Source organism: Ascaphus truei, chromosome 9 (assembly GCF_040206685.1).
Source record: "Ascaphus truei isolate aAscTru1 chromosome 9, aAscTru1.hap1, whole genome shotgun sequence".
In the NCBI taxonomy this organism is placed as follows: Eukaryota; Metazoa; Chordata; class Amphibia; order Anura; family Ascaphidae; genus Ascaphus; species Ascaphus truei.
Genome location: NC_134491.1, coordinates 9438976 through 9456154, shown reverse-complemented (window position 1 = coordinate 9456154; position 17179 = coordinate 9438976). Strand labels below are relative to the sequence as shown.

Genomic DNA, 17179 nt, shown 5'->3' with positions numbered 1-17179 from the left:
CCCCTGCTCCTGGTCCAACTGATTTAGTGCATCCCTTTTGTTCTAATTCTAACCTCTTGCAAAAACAAACAAACAGAAAAACCAAACCTTTAACTAATCTTTAGGTGATTGATTATTATTAGTGTGCATTATCATGAGCCCATTTGATTCTCTGACCATGCAAGTGTTTGGTGTTAACCAAGATGAGGCTCATTGGACTTCAGAAGAGGTTTCATTCTCTTACATTAGTGGTGCTCAACTCCAGTCCTCAAGACCGCCCTCCCCCCTATCCCCGGTCAGGTTTTCAGGATATCCCTGCTTCAGCACAGGTGGCTCAGTCAAAGATTGAGCCACTGGTTCAGTCACCTGTGGTGAAGCAGGGATATCCTGAAAGCCTGACCTGTTGGGGAATGGAGATGACCACCCCTGTCTTAGATGTATGTGAGCTTGCAACCTATTGCTAAGCAAGTCCTCTGCCTTGTGCAGCAAGGTTCAGTCAGACAGGAGGCGCACACACTACGTGCAAATGCTTTTCATCTGTTTAGTTAATTTCAGTTTCTTATAGAACAATATCTAATTAGCCAGAGAATATTAAAAAGATTTAGGCTACATATTTATTGTATACATCATAATTATATTTACTTAGGGGGATTGAATCTCCCCTGATCATCTGTAACCAGTTGGCCACTATATGCACATGTATTTCATTCTCAGTTGAGTCCACTAGAGTTTTGTTTAGTAAAACATCTAATTATGGGATGGGGGATACCAGAAAGACTGACTTCTTCTTGCACAGTGACCCATATTTTACATAGCGGCATTGCCAATTGATTTAAGGGAGGATGGAAATAAAAACACAAATTACCATTCAGGATGTATGAAGGAAGTGACAGAAGGAACTCATGCAATAATTCTCCATGACAAGCTACTAAATCGTATTTATTAAGCCCATAACTGGAAGGGTTAAAACAATAAAGCTGGTATGGGGGGAACATGCCTTGACATGCTCATGCTACAATACAATGAAAGATGTATTTAGGTTTTCCGGCCTTTACCTGACTTTTATACAGCGGTATAACATATTATTGGGTCCCATTGATAATTAGAGATCTTGGTGATCACTGCAGAATTACTCCCAATGGTCACTATATAGAAACCTCAGCTGTGCATCTTACTTGTCCTGTTGGTTTCTGAAGGGAGATACAGGCAAGAGTAGTTCAATACATTGTAAAAACCTACCTGCCATCGATCTGTTTATCTGGGTTTCTCCAAGATACATTTCCTCTTTGGAAAGGGACATTCACGTGTATTTTGTATTATTCAACAGCTCAACTTGTTTATTTTCAGACGGTTGTCTGTCAATTGTTTCTCTGGCAAAATGTAACAGATTATTTAACCCTTTAAAACACCCTGTAAATATGCCCTCTTCGGCCTAGAAAGGATTTCTTGGTTAACATACTGTAAACGAGATTAGTTTGAAATGATTTTTACAATGAGAGAATGAAATGTATTGTGCTAATTAGTTCTTTACTCACTTCTCCTTTTGGGGGGTTGGATAGCCATTTGGATCTATATCACCTATGCAACCGGTCCTGTTATTATATACCCCTCCCACTAGGCATCTGCAAAGCCAATACTGGTCCATAGTGTTTCCCAGCTCACCCACACTTAAGTAATGGATACTAATAATAACAGCAGCATATTCACAATGAATTGAACTGATCCTGATAATTAGGATGAGGTGGTCACCATCCCTGTTAATATGGAACAGCTAAAAGAAGAGGCATCACATATCGATCCAATAAGCACTGGAGAGATATTTAACGTGTGTGATACGGAAGGTCTCTATGTTCTATGGACTTGGTGAACGTGTGTTTCTGGATTCAATAAGAAGGACTGAGCTGTGGAGAGATTTGCAGATGTGGCAGACTTCATTGCTTTTTGATAAAGTCTCCTTAGAGACGAAACGCGTTAGAACTGTACACCTCCTGTATGCTTTTTCGTTTTTTTCATGAATAAATAATATATTTTTTACTAACGTTGCACTTGGTTGATTCCGGATATTCGGTGAGCAGTGACCAGCATTTCTACGATTTTTTTCTACACTATCTACCTGGAGCCCGCATGGTGATCAGTTTGTGTGTGGGGGTCCTTCCTCAACTTTCAGCGACAACAGGCAGACACGGACAGCTCATCGTGTATACCGGCCAGCTGATGTATGGTGTGGGACCCAGGGTGCGGTAAGGGAAGCTATCTGAGGACATTGTGAGTATCCTGCTGCCATACAGCATTGATATTTCTTGCTATTTGGATTACTAAAGCTTATTAACCCCCCACCCTGGCTGAGTCTATTTTCAACACACCGAAGACACATTACCTATTATACTTAATTCCCCCCACACGCTGACACAACCGAAGGAATCAGAGACATTTTGCTTCATGATATTTTTTATTGCATCATTGCTATTGACAGAGCATCGACTTTTTTGAGGTTTGTTCCTCATTTTTTCCATTTTATGTGCAGAATATCCTGGAGTTTCCATAGGCTTCAATGGCAGTGATAAAGCTGAATATCACAGAATATGTCACTATAACGCAGCACTGGGAGCAATAACCTTGCCTACAATTGATCATAATTCCTGCTAACCTGGGACCAGATCAGATGATCACTCCATGTAGGAAATATATCGAGGAGGGTGGAGGGGTTGTTTTTATTATCACGTCTTCAGGCTGCAAAACTGAGCCAAAAACAGCTCCAGATTTGTCAAGGAAAAACATTTCAATTGAAAACAATGACAATTTTTTTGCAATTTCTTTTTCACCACGATTGCTCAAGTTTTTCAGCCAAGAGACTTTGATTAACGACCCCCATCAAGTCAGTGTTTAATATATTGACTTTTGTCATGGAAAATTAGGATCCTTTATCAGAAGTGGGCTGCCTACCTGACTAGAGATATTAAAGGAACGTCCTGGGCATTTGGGGGTTATTTACTAACATCTCAGTGTAAAACAAGGGCAAAACAAGTGCAAACCAATTACACCAGATTTATCAAAGGGAAAAATGTAATTACTTTCTATTGAACTCCCTTTCTTTGCTAAATATAGTGGGGTCTATGTATTAACAAGAGTGCAGCTCTCATGAAATATGTGAAGAAAAAGTAACACAAAATAGTGCAACACAGTATATTAAAACTTGCAGAAGGACCAGAAAACCAGCGTCAAATGCACCCACACACTCCAACATCTTTTCAGCATTATGGACCAGCAATGGTTGCTGAGCCACTAAGGAGTTTGCCCAGCCTGAGTCTGCACCCTCTGAGTGCGACTGGAGAAGGAGTCTGTGGCTGGGTCCCCAGTGCCCGCGGCTGCACAGAAGGTACGGCCTCTATGGGACCAGCCCCAGAAGCCGCCTGTGCACCCTGGCACAATGCGCGACCACACTTTTGCAAAGACAAGAATTTTGTCTTTGCTAGTGGCGACGGAGCGCTGACCAGGTCACGGCGGCGGTTCAACCAATGAGGGAGAACCAGCCACATGACGTCATAGCCGCACCCCCGCCACGCTCCCCCACCCCCACCCCCAATCGTGATCTTGTCTTTCCCCTGCAGCTTAAGCACAGACCGCAGATCGCGGCTTTCACCCATGCATGCGCCGCCAGGCGCGCGTGCAGCAGCTGACACTGGGGCCGTAGCCTAACGGATTCCACCGGGAGATGGTCAAGCAGGGGGGTTCTTTGCGTCTGTGAGCTCACAACACTGTTTATCAATGTACAGTTTGTGACGTGAATGCATTTATTTTATCATTCCTATTTACATAAAGTGTTCTAAAGACACGCTGTGTTGGCATTTTATCTCTTTCCTACCTAAGCGTCCTGGAGGTGTTTTCTGACCCACGCCTTTACCATGCATCAGGGGTGCACAAACTGGGGGGGGATTTTCAAGGGGGGTGTGGTGGTTACAGGGGTCCCGTGCTCTCCCCCAAGGCATTTAAATTAAATGCCGGGGGACCGCACTAGGCCTCTGTAGATTCCCTTACCTTGGCTTCCAGCGACGCATCATCATGGTAATGCGGCGTCAAATGATGTCGCGCTGTCACATGATGTTGTCTTGCCATGGCAACGTGCCGTCATTTGATTTTTTTTTATATATATATATATATATTGTGTTGCACTATTTTGTGTTACTTTTTCTTCACATATTTGATGAGAGCTGCACTCCTGTTCTGTTCTGAATTGTGTTCTCTGACTCTGGAAAGGTTCTTCTGGAGCAGCACCTCATAATCCAAACGGGATGAAATCATTATACTTACCCCTTATTCCCTTAATCACATGTTGTATGCACTGTAAATAAGTTGTGCTGAGTGTTCTCACTATTTATAAAGAAGCAATTTTTGTGCAAAACTGGCCATTTTCATCTTGCACCTATGTGTGAAAACATTTTGCTCCAATTGTTCCCTGTCTGCCCCACCATTTTAAACATGGTTCCCTATAGGCTTAAGCTTGCTGCATGGTCACAGCTTTAAGCACAGCCAGGGTTAAGATGCATAGCCAGTAAACCCACCCACCGACATCTGTTTCGACCTTAATGGGTCTCATCAGTGTGGGGTTGGTTACTGGCTATGCAAAGTTGAAGCAATGAGGATGGGGTTTACCATATTCAGTTAAGTTATGGTGAGTAAAAAAAGTGACAAAAACCCTCTGTGCTTAAAGCTGTGACCATGCAGCAAGCTTAAGCCTATAGGGAACCATGTTTAAAATGGTTTTAAAGCAAAAAGTGGCACTGTGTGCTCATTTGCATGTCATTTCCCAGAATCCCTTGCTGCAGTGGAAGTGCTGTGTGATAATGGTGAAAGGCGGGGTTGCAGACCTGTCTAAGACATGCAAATGAGCATACAGTAATATTTCCATTTGCTATATGCTTTGCTGTGGAGGAGTTTTGTCACTTTTTTTTTTACTCACCATCGTCCGTCCGATATATATATACACAGTATATATAATGTGTTGGGTGTTGGAGTTAGAGCGTGTTGGGAATGTGTGTGTGTTAATTTAGTTCCTGACTGGAAACAGTTGTTTGGAGGTAAGTGGCCCCTCCTCCCAGAGCTCACCCCTCCCCACCTTTTTAACTTGGGAGGTTCTAGCATTTTGCTGTATGGACAGGACTAACTGTGGTTGTTTCCCCTCATACAGAGGTAAAAGGAAGGGATCACAGTTTAGTGTTAGGACCTGCATTAATTTGGTTATACCTTGACGTGATATGCAGGCTTATGACGCTTTGGCCAAAGGGTTAAAAGCTGCAGATCAGTCTTTTTTTTTTAATTTATTTTTTTACTTCAATAGTTTCATGTGGGCAATCTCTAATTACCTAAAGAACTGTATAGCTGCCGGTCAATTCGTTCTCCATGTATTGATAGGTCGAAATTTGGTGACATAATTAGTGACGGGATCTGTTTATATTCTGCTTGTCAGTCAGTGGAAGCTCATGAATATTCATGAGCAATCCTGCACTGACATGTGCTAGAGGGAGGGCAGGGCTGACAAAGGGGTGTGCCAGGGCTTGTGCCAGGACATGAAGGGGCAGTGCCTTAGCAAATGGCTGTTAAAATAGAATACAAGAAAATTGGTATTTAAAAGTTGTTGTTTTTAAAACAGAAAATGCTAAAAGTATTTTTTCTTACTACAGAACTGATTTATTAAAAAAAAACACACATGCAGGATATTGACTGAACTGCAGCTTTAACTAAATAACCAAGTAAATATTATTATTATTGAAGTATTTAAACTTTATACTTATTACCATATATGTTTTGTCAATTGGATGTAGCATTGGGCTCCCCTGTCTCTTGTTTGTAAACATTGGCCACGCTCAGTAGCACTTTTATTGATATATATATATATATATACTGTATACAGTATATATATTATATATAATGTGGTGGGTGTTGGAGTTAGAGCGTGCTGGGAATGTATGTGTTAATCATTATTCTGTGAGCAGTCTTGTTACCTTCACTTGGTACTGTATAGCCCTCATTAATATTCTGCATCAGTACATTATTAATATACATTTTGATATATTCAATTCGGTTTGGCTTATCCTCTAATTTTTCCCTTTGATTTCCATTGACTGTGGAAACTCCTCCTTTTTTGTTTACTAGGTTTGTGGAGGGTATAGGATCCCTCCTTGTTCCCGCTGCACCGTTTATCCCTTTCTCGCACAGTAGTTCCACTCAGAGTGCTGTCTATGCTCCATACTTTGTGTAAATGTGAGAAATACAGTAGAACATTCAGAACTAGCTGCTAATCTAGAGTGGGTAATTCTCTTATAGGTAGCTATGGGGGCTATTTATTAAAGTTCCCCTGTTGCAAATCTGGGGCCACACTGATGAAAAAGTATAGCAACAGTTTATCAAAGAGAATAAAATCCCAACAAAGGGACTAATTTATTAAAATGTCACTGCAGCAAAACGAAGGCAGAACTGGTGCAAAAACACCAGTGATAGATAGATAGATAGATAGATAGATAGATAGATAGATAGATAGATAGATAGATAGATAGATAGATAGATAGATAGATAGATAGATAGATAGATAGATAGATAGATTTTTTAATTAAAACAAGAAAATCATATTGGTTTCAATGGAAATGTTTTTCTATAATAAATCTGGTGCCATTTTTTTGCCCCAGTTTTTCAGCAAGGAGCCAAAACGTCTTTATAGAAATGTGCAATCCTCAGGAAAAGGGTCCAACTAATCTCCCTTCTGCAAGTGCCTTGTTGATTGGGTGGGTGTTGAATGGACTTTTCAACATGAAAGACCCATCACTACTAGAGATGGTTTCAAAGGCATATGTATGAAGAAAGCTGGGGAGTAGGTAATTGAGAAGCTGCAGATTGTGGCGTTTCTGCAGGAAAGGGAATGCTTTTATATTCATGTTCTGTCTTCCCTGTTCGTAGTCCCATTTTCAAGCGTTCATTGAAGACATGTTCTTGGGAAACTACCATGTTACAAATGGTCTGTAATCAACTCCCTGCTGAAGTGGTCCACAGCATGTTACTGTATAATATAATACAGTCATTGTCATCCTATTCCTTCAATCTAAACCATACTCACCTATTTTTACTAGTGCCTGTAGTATATTTATCCTCAGTGCTGTCTGCAAAGTGTTACATCTGAATCTGGTAAGTGCACTTCGCGAAGATCGTATGATATAATCGTGTTTTATGCATCTGACTCCCACTAATACAAAGCCCAATATATTATTAGGAAATATGTGAGTGTTGGTCTAGTATAATTTCCACTTCTGGGTTGACCACTTGGTCCATATTACAAGGAATATACTAATCAGTCCTTGACTGACCTACATTGTATTGGTAAAATACTGCTCTTTGTAGTGGGAGGACCCGATCACCTTACCTTTGTTTTATTATAGTTGTCCATCTCCCATTGTACTGCACTCTGGACTCTGAGGGTGATTCGTTTAAATCGTTTTTGATACTAGTATTTGTTCCTTGGGGAATTCAATTCCAAATCAGAGTGAATTTGCTTATAGACAAGTCGTTTCTAACATGCTGGAATGAATACATACTTAACCCCTTTATTCCCAAAGGGGGTGGGTGTTTTTGTTTGTTTTTGTTTAACTCTGGCATAGAGGTTAAAGGGATGTTGGAACCCTTTATTATTTTACTATGCAATGCCTGCTGCTGTATTGTACCTGTATATTATGTTATATACACACCCGTGTAAACTGTAGCAGAATAAGCCAGTATTTATACCATCACGTTTCCGGGGGGGGGGGAATTCATTGCATTCTATGAACAATCAGATATCTGAAGGATAACTGATTGCCATAATAACATGGATTCACAAGTCTCAATGAAAGTGAAAGCTATTTCATGGAAATCCGTGTTGTGATAATTAGCCAACGAGTCTTTATTGCCACAATGTCCTAGAAACAACTGCAGTGACAAAACCTGTTTAAAAAAGGCAGTAACATGTAATCCTGTTTTTTTTAAGTTACCTAATGTTTAAGAATTCATAATTTCAATGCATCCTAATTAATACAATTCTATATAAAAGGAGAATTAATCTTTATGAAACCTGGAAACCCAGCCCAACCATTTGTGAATGCAAAGAAAGATACATAAAGGCATGCCAATGAAAACATTTAATTATCAAAACCCCTTTCTGAGGGCTCGTGTTATGAAGGCAGCTTCATGAAGTCTCTTTTCACCAAGATGCAAGGTCAGCGCTGATCCCACGGGCACCCCCATGCGTTTCTTCAAGGGCTATTAGAATTGGAAGACCCTACAGGGCCCTGTAACCGCACCACAAGACGAAGAGAAGCCACAGACTCTGAGCCCTGAGCAGATAACCCTGCGCTGTGGTCAGAGTCTGAGGAAATGTAACTGTGTGAAATTACAGCCAAGCAAAATGTGAATAAAAAGAGTTTGTTTCCGGAAAGGCTGATGATATGCAGCTTGCCATTTTCAGCCCTCAAGTTTTGCATCACTGAAGAATTAAACTAAATTCCCCAAACAGCCACATTAATAGTAAATAACTTACTACATGAGGGGAGTTTTTTTTTTTTGTTTTGTTTTTTGTCTATATTGTAGTTCCCTCTAGAGGAAATAAAGCAATCAGTTTTAAAAAATGTCCTCCTTTGCTATATAAATCTTGTGAGATAAATTGCCATTAGTGGTTTCATAGAGGTGCAAGTATCAACACGTTTACAAAACAAAGATGAATAAAAATATCCAACAATCTATTATTTCAGAATGATCTATATCAAATAGAAAGTTTTGTAATCCATCATTAAAGTCACATGTAACTTCTACCAAACGTATTAGGGATTGTGCTCCAAGGAAATAATATTGCAGTGAAGCGTAAGCCCTAGAAAGACCACACAGAATAAATACCAAATAATAGAAAATTATTTATTTTATTTATTTATAAAATGTGTTGCCAGGAAGTAATACACTGAGAGTTACCTCTCATTTTCAAGTATGTCCTGGGCATAGAGTTAAGACAAATAATACATGGTTACAAATACAGTTACATAGGTGAAAAGGGTGTGCATTATATACAAGACATTGCACGCACAGTTACAGATAAGATGTTTCCCGTATATTTTACTGTTATCAGTTGTGGAAATCGGCAATTGGACGTTATAATAAATGCAATGTTCACCACAACCCTTCAAGTACTAATTACTACAAATATAAAGATGTTATGATGTGAGCATAATTAAGACATAATTCAGTACAGTAGATATTCCCCAAAATATATTGATAGTATTTTATAAACGAAAAACACACACAACATATATTTATTATATATATTGCAACACATAATAAAATAAAAATATACACGTGCATATGTACGCCTGTGTATGTACATAATAAAGTCATGCAACAAGGCACAGACGTGTGTGTGTGTGTATATATATATATTCACGCACGCACACACACACACACGCGTGTGGTTCATCTATGAATTATAACATATGTTTGGGGGGGTTAGCATAAATCTACTATCATTACAATATATTCAGTTAATCATGTGCTTTACGTATATGCCTTTATTGTTTTATATATATATATATATATATATATATATATATATATATATATATATATATATATATATATATATATATATGTATATATATATACATGCACGCAAATCCCACAAAAATACACATTGTCGTGCACTCCCTAGATAAAATTCGGGGGGAGATGTCAGATTTTCACATAAATCCCACAGGAATAACAATTTGAAGCCAGTCCCAGTGTGCAAATTCTACTAATTCTGCAAGAGCTGACATTGTATGTGTGAACCACAAACATTCACAATGTGTGTCTCTATTGTAACTGTGGCTTTCAAGCTTTTAAAACGAATAGGTAAAACAAATTGCAAGTGTGGCTTTTCTTGTGAAAACAAAAGTCAATTCTGATGTATAAGCACATATTTGGGGTTGTTGGAACCTTATATTTTCTCATGCAATTACTCTGCACAAAACTATCTTCAAGCAGGACTTATCTGTAATAATAATGATACTTTATTGGAAGTATGGGACTGGGCAATTCCATGAGTTATTGAAAGCTCCTATCTTCAAGCAAATAGTGAGAACTTATATGTGTAGAATAGTTAAAATTATTTTGTATTAAGAATAAAGAAAGAGGAAAATCAACCACCAGTGTACAGTAACATCTTTTGGACTAACTAAAACTGTTTTCACAATATAAAATATGTCTGCCCGCATCTAATCTCAATTTTGAAACAAGGATATCAATTTGGCAAATATGTCTCTTACCAAATATTGTAAATCATCTGACGACTGCTAAACACCTCAAGTGTTCTTCATCCTAATTGGTGTCTGCTTCGCTCTCTGCCTGAACATAGAGTTACCATGTACTTTCTTGGTGATTGTTTGTATGTTTTGACCATCTACAGTTTTGTGGCTATGAAGATATGCTTTCTTCACTCAGGAATACGTGCAGCAAAGGCAGACATCTTCTCATAGGTAGAATAATAATCGTAATAGAGCGTGTCATAATGATCTTGCTACTAATAATTAGGCTGCAAATAATTATAGGGGTTTAGCATTTTTCTACTAACAACAAATACTTAATGTTGTAATCGGGACAAAAATGGTCAGTCGTCAAAAACCTACAACTAATAGTAATAATAATTTAACGAGCACACAAATAATATATTATTATTATTATTATTATTAATTATTATAATTTAAAATATTACTTAGTTCAACATTTTAATAATACTATTATTTTGTGCACATTAACTCCTTTTGATCAAATAATAATAATTGTATTCTTATATGTTGATATTTGTTTGCTATTGTAATGTTTCCGAATTGCCCTTTTCATAGTATTACACTACAGAACAGCATACCCTCAACCCACTAATTGTCCTTCAAGACACTAATTACCCAATGCCCCTTAATAGTACATGTGTACAATATGTTGTTAGAGGGGCCTTTGCTAATTATTCAGATGCCTTATACCTGAAATTAATCTTTTTGCCAGTCCATGTGTGGGGGGCAGGTTTAGGGGTGGTATATGTTTTGATATCCCTCCCCACACACACAAATACACACTGCTCCTTGCCCTCATTCTACTCACTGTGGACGTGACCTCTGGTATTTCAGCCCACACTCAGCAGTTAAATGGAAACAAGTTGAGCACGTTTACTTCTGATAAACATTATCCCCAAACCACTGGAGACCCAGGGCAGAGTCAACGAGCTTTTTCCGACAGGATCACATCAGGAACACACATTGAGAAAAGGAAGAAAAAACAGGTCCAAGGGGAGCAGGAGGAGAGCATAGGGGAGGCAGGTTGGGCATAAAAGGTACAAAGGGGAAACAGTGAATATACCCAAGTAAAAACATAGTCTATTATAGTGTGGAACTAAAAAGAACATATCAGTACAGAAAATTCCATTCGTTTATACGTTATATAGTTTATATATTGTATTCACATAACAATACACACACACACACACACACACATTAACTATAAACAACGGTGTGTGAATTAGGTAATAGATTAGTATCTGATAGATATATATATATATATATATATATATATATATATATATATATATATATATATATATATATATATATATATCATGTTAGATAATAATGTTATGTGAATGAAATGTATAAACTATATAACGTATAAACGAACGGCATTTTCTGTACTGATATGTTCTTTTTAGTTCCACACTATAATATACTATAATATATAATATACTATGTTTTTACATATATTCATTTATATATACACACACACACACACACCAAACAAACAACGTGTATAGTAGCGCCAATCACGATATGATAATGAATCGTGTTATACTATTAGTATGTAGGGTGATCAATAATCAGAGTGATTAAATATATTACACAAAATAAATAAACTTTGTGATATGTGATAAAGTGTAAATACCCAAAACATTAGGTGTAACCAGTGACATATAACACCAAATAATACCAAATAATGAAAGAAGGGGTGTAAAAACCAGTCCTTATGAAAAGTCCATCAAATAGCAGACAGTAGGTTCCGGTAAGGGGGTCTCTGGCAGCTCTCAGTAAGCTCTCCCCCCTTCTATCATTCCCATCAATAAATGTACTTTATTATGCTATGGGGCGTGCGCTCTCTCTTCTCTTTCTCCCATCTATGTATCTATGTATGTATGTATATATGTATGTATGTATGTATGTATGTATATATATATAATATATATATATATATGTAACGTTTCGGCTCTTTAACGTTCAGCTTAGTAATAAACTTTTTGCAATTTTGCATAAATCCTGGTGTGCCTGGTATTACTTTCTATTATACCTCATTTATTGGCTTTATTGGAGTGCCACTATATATATATATATACACTAGTAGACCCCACAAGTGTCAGTAAAATTCTGTTCGATACACATGTGCACTAAGATTATGCTGCGATTGTTTCCATTTTTCTTTATTTAGTTCAACATTAGATCAAATATCAAACATTTCAATTTCCCTCAAAGCCACGTGATGAAGTCTGTACATGAAATGAATGCGTGTTCCCCACAATTATTGCTTTCTAATGAAGTATATCTCCTGCAAAAGCTGAACATATAACATTTCACCGGATCGTTGCCAGCTCAACTCATCTTTCTTCATTTCCCTCCCAATAATCAGACACAGATACCTCTAAACATTTATAAACACAAAGTGTATTCTATTCCATACCACATAGGCTGAAATTAACTGTGTGTGTGTGTGTGTATTTCCAGGGCTTTAGTTTCACCAAAACCCTCAGAGCAGTGTTAACCCCTTCTCTCCTGGGAGAGAATTGTGGTTGCAGTTGAATGGTGTGGGTTTGTCAGCTGTTAGAAAGTTGTGTCTGTCTGGAAGAGTAATAAGGCACTGCAATAATATCACATCATATGAAATACAGTTCCTATATTAATATAAACTAATTGTAATGTACATTTATTATACTTGTATGTTGCTGTTGATTTTTCATCCTTAGAAATTAATGCGAGAAGTTGTCATTAAATTGTCAACCAATAGGAAGGACGTTTCCACCGTATGCTAGAAAGTTTGCCAGGAAATTGATGTACATTGTTGTTTGTCTGCCAATTAAGACATTCATTTTAAGGCGATAAAGTTACTATAAATAACAAGACGGAAATCAGGGTATAGTTTTTTATTTTTACTTACAAACCTATAGAATATATAATGAAGCCAAATATTCTGTTATATTTATCTGTACATACGTCTAAATACCAGAAATATATATGTGTGTAAAACATGTCTATGGTTAGGAAAAGATATGTGAAAAACACTGCGCTGTGGTTGAAAGCCAGTGTGTGTGTTTGTGTGTGTATTGTATTATTTTACCAGTAAAATCTAAAATAAATAATTGATCCAAAATACAATGCATTTATATGTACTCTATGGCAAATTATATTGGTATACTTATATTAAAAATAGCACACATTTACCTTTACACTAAGGTCAAACAAACCTAAACCCAATAACGTTGAAATGCCCGTTATTGTATTTTATACAAATATTGCTGTGATTCCCTATGATAAAGCTACAGCTCTCAATATAAAGAATATTATTACATTGTGATTGTGTATTGTGCACCCCTTAAAGTGCGAGGAATAGCAGGCTCATCTGGCATGTAAAGAGTTAGTAGCGGTATTTAATTAGCTGAGCCTTTAGATACATAACATGTTTCCATTGTTATTTGGACTGACTTACCGCTTCTCAGAGGGTAAATGTTCCGTTTTCCCTCCTGCAATCAGGAATCCAGGTGCTGCTGCTGCTGCTGCTGCTGCTGCCTGCAAGGGACACACAAGAGACCAAGAAGCGGCCAACAGATTGCTGTCTGTCAATGCCAGCAGCCAATGGGAAGGGGGCAATTGCCACAGTAGGTGTGACTAGTGTGCATGACAGCCCTACCCAGCCCACGTTGCTATTAGAGGGAAATGCAGAACTTAGTCTCTTGCACCGAGAAAGGAACCTTTTTCTTTCACCTTTTTTCTTGGGTTCTTGCTATCTGCTAGTGGTGGAAAGCCCAGGTACCTGTGGCCTGTCCAAGCCAGGTTCTGAAGCTCCCCCCCAGCTCAGCTATGGGTAAGTACAGCTGGGAGAGCAGCTGGGAGAGCCAGCGCCTGCAGAGCTGTCACTGCACAAGAAGCCACCCCATGCATGTCCCATTTGGTTATTGACATTATTCCTGTCCTTACAAGCCGGCTGCAAACACGTTAAGGATCATTAGCAAAGGGAGGGAATGATCTAATAACTGACTGTTTCATTAGCAGTGCACTTGAAATGAGTCCATCTAAATGCTGCTTTGCAATACATTGTTATCCCTGGCACTCCACTATTTGCTGAGCATTGAACTGAAGTAAGAGTCAAGATTTAAAAGTTTTAAATCAGATATTTCCATCTATCTCCAGGTGGTAAATACAAGTTATCTTTACCAAATAATGCTCCTTTTTTTACTCTATACTGTGCCTTTATTTTTGTGTTTACAGACGCGAGTATCAGTGAATGTCTTTGTGTGGCTGTCTGTATTCTGTAGCTCTGACTGTTTTTACAGATGGTAGGTTATGATTACAAGTTGTAATTCAAGTAGAAAACACATTCTCTCTACCACTGTTATTATAGCCTCCTTCCCCAGCCCTCATTCAGCAGTTAAGCAACTGTATTGTGTTGAGTTAAACACTGGTGTTGTCTACTTTCTTTACAGAACCTGCCTTTGGGGAAGTCAACCAGCTAGGAGGGGTGTTTGTTAATGGAAGACCTCTACCCAATGCCATCAGACTGCGGATTGTAGAGCTGGCTCAGCTTGGGATCCGACCCTGTGACATCAGTAGGCAGCTGAGGGTGTCCCATGGATGTGTCAGCAAAATACTAGCTCGTTACAATGAGACTGGATCCATCTTACCAGGCGCCATTGGAGGCAGCAAGCCTAGGGTCACCACCCCAACAGTGGTCAAACACATCAGGACCTACAAGCAGAGGGACCCCGGCATATTTGCCTGGGAGATTAGGGATAGGCTTCTGGCAGATGGGGTCTGCGACAAATACAACGTTCCTTCTGTCAGCTCTATCAGCCGGATCCTGCGCAATAAAATTGGAAATTTGTCTCAGCAAAGTCATTACGAAAGTCATAAACAGCATCACCATCCTACGGGCCCCTCTGCACTCCCATACAACCACATTTATTCCTATTCCAACCACATTGCTGCAGGGGGCAAGGTGCCCACCCCTCCTGGAATGCACGCCATCCCTGGCTCCATGGCCATGCCAAGGATCTGGCCCTCATCACACTCAGTCACGGATATCTTGGGGATTAGGTCCATAACAGATCAAGGTAAGAACATGGCTGGATGGGCCCATAATCAACCGTAACTAAATTGATTATATTCATATATTAAACATAGGGGTCATATTGAATGCAAGTGCTGTCCATAACACCGTTGAAAAGCATAATAGGTCAACGTGTCATGGCAAAAGTGCAGCGATTTGAGAGCAAATAGTTTCACCTTATATATCAAATAATACACATCCTAATTATTGCAATCGGATTTATCGCTTGATACATACAGTGCAAAGTTTTGCCCCAGAATTGCATCGTATTAAAGCTGTACATCAAAAGTGTTTTTCTGTGTGTGTGTGTGTGTGTGTGTGTGTGTGTGTGTGTGTGTGTGTGTGTCGATAGATAGATAGATAGATAGATAGATAGATAGATAGATAGATAGATAGATAGATAGATAGATAGATAGATAGATAGATAGACAGACAGACAGACAGACAGACAGACAGACAGACAGACAGATTACTTCTACTTGACAAGGTGGTATCTACATAAGCATACATCTGATGCATTTTTGATGTATAAAAATGACCAATACAAGTATTTCCCTGGGGGGGGGGGGGGGGGTTATAGAGACCTTGGATTATGAAATTAAGGGAAGTATTAACTTGTAAAACCACTTTTGCAAAGCTAGTACAAAACAGTTCCAAAAACCGTATCACATCAATCAAATAATACATGTTTTTGATCTGTTTTTATTCTTTGAAAAATCTGGGTTTTTCTTCTGGCAATATTATACTATTTTATTCTAGGTTCACTCTAAAGAATTATAATCTTACCAAGTTCCTAACTTTAAATTAAAGGACTTCTCAAAACAGTAATAAAAATAATTATAAATATTATCATACTGAATAATATTATTAGAATTATTACAATAATTATGAAGTCTTTAAAGTGTCCAAACGGTTCGTTATTTAGCAATAAGGGTGGTCTTTGACAAAACATTTCATGGTCAGTATTTTTATTCGGTGTCCTGTGTCAATTATAATACTAATTATACAAATAAAACAATTCTGTATGCACACGTTGTCAAACAAATATATAATATATATATATATATATATATATATATATATATATATATATATATATATATATATATACACACACACACATACAAGTAGTCTAGAATAAGAGATAAGAGGCTAATAGCTAATATTTTAAGCAATCCTTTATGTTTTTGAAAATTGACCAATAATTCATAAACTTGTACTAGTTTAGTGCAACGATAATTATTTTGGGGGGGGGATACATTATTTTGCATGTATCTGACTATGATGGACATAAAAAGTTTCCCATTGAAATGAAGCTGCTAGATCTATATGACATTGTCTTTGGGAATTGAAGCTGACATTCTTCACAACTTCTTGGATATATCTTGCTTAGTAGCTATGGGACCTGTTAGTTGTCCACTTTATTTTGAGTGTCTTGTTACCCTGTTGCCTTCCCCTAATAATACATTTAGACATTCTATGAAAACTTTCTTCTGGGGATTTCATGTCTAATAGACCTGAAGGGTAAGAAAGTACAGCCCCTGTAGCTCATGTCTAAACAGAGAAAATGCATTTCACTTTTACTAAAAACAGGAATTTGTCATCAGCGTAATGCCTTCTGGAAATTAAGGAAAAAGTTTCACTTCTCTGGTTTTTGCAATCAGACTAAATTTACCCAGACAGGAAGTTCAAATGTCAGATAATTGGTTTCATTCTAAGGCACAAAGTACAACCTCTGGGCATAATCTGACCAAGGAGAAGAGATTTTCTATTTACCTAGAGACTCATTTTCTGCTTATTTTCTTCT

General features: G+C 38.0%; 1 protein-coding gene across 1 annotated transcript in view; it reads left to right on the top strand.

Annotated features, from left to right (window-relative positions):
- The first annotated feature begins 13975 nt into the window (after positions 1–13975).
- Positions 13976–17179, top strand: part of PAX9 (paired box 9) — a 41756-nt gene continuing 38552 nt past the window's right edge. Inside the window, exons 1-2 of the mRNA XM_075613322.1 lie at positions 13976–14130; positions 14750–15376. Coding sequence (XP_075469437.1) covers positions 14127–14130; positions 14750–15376 — 631 coding nt within the window. The 5' untranslated portion in view covers positions 13976–14126. The remainder of the gene's footprint in view (positions 14131–14749; positions 15377–17179) is intronic.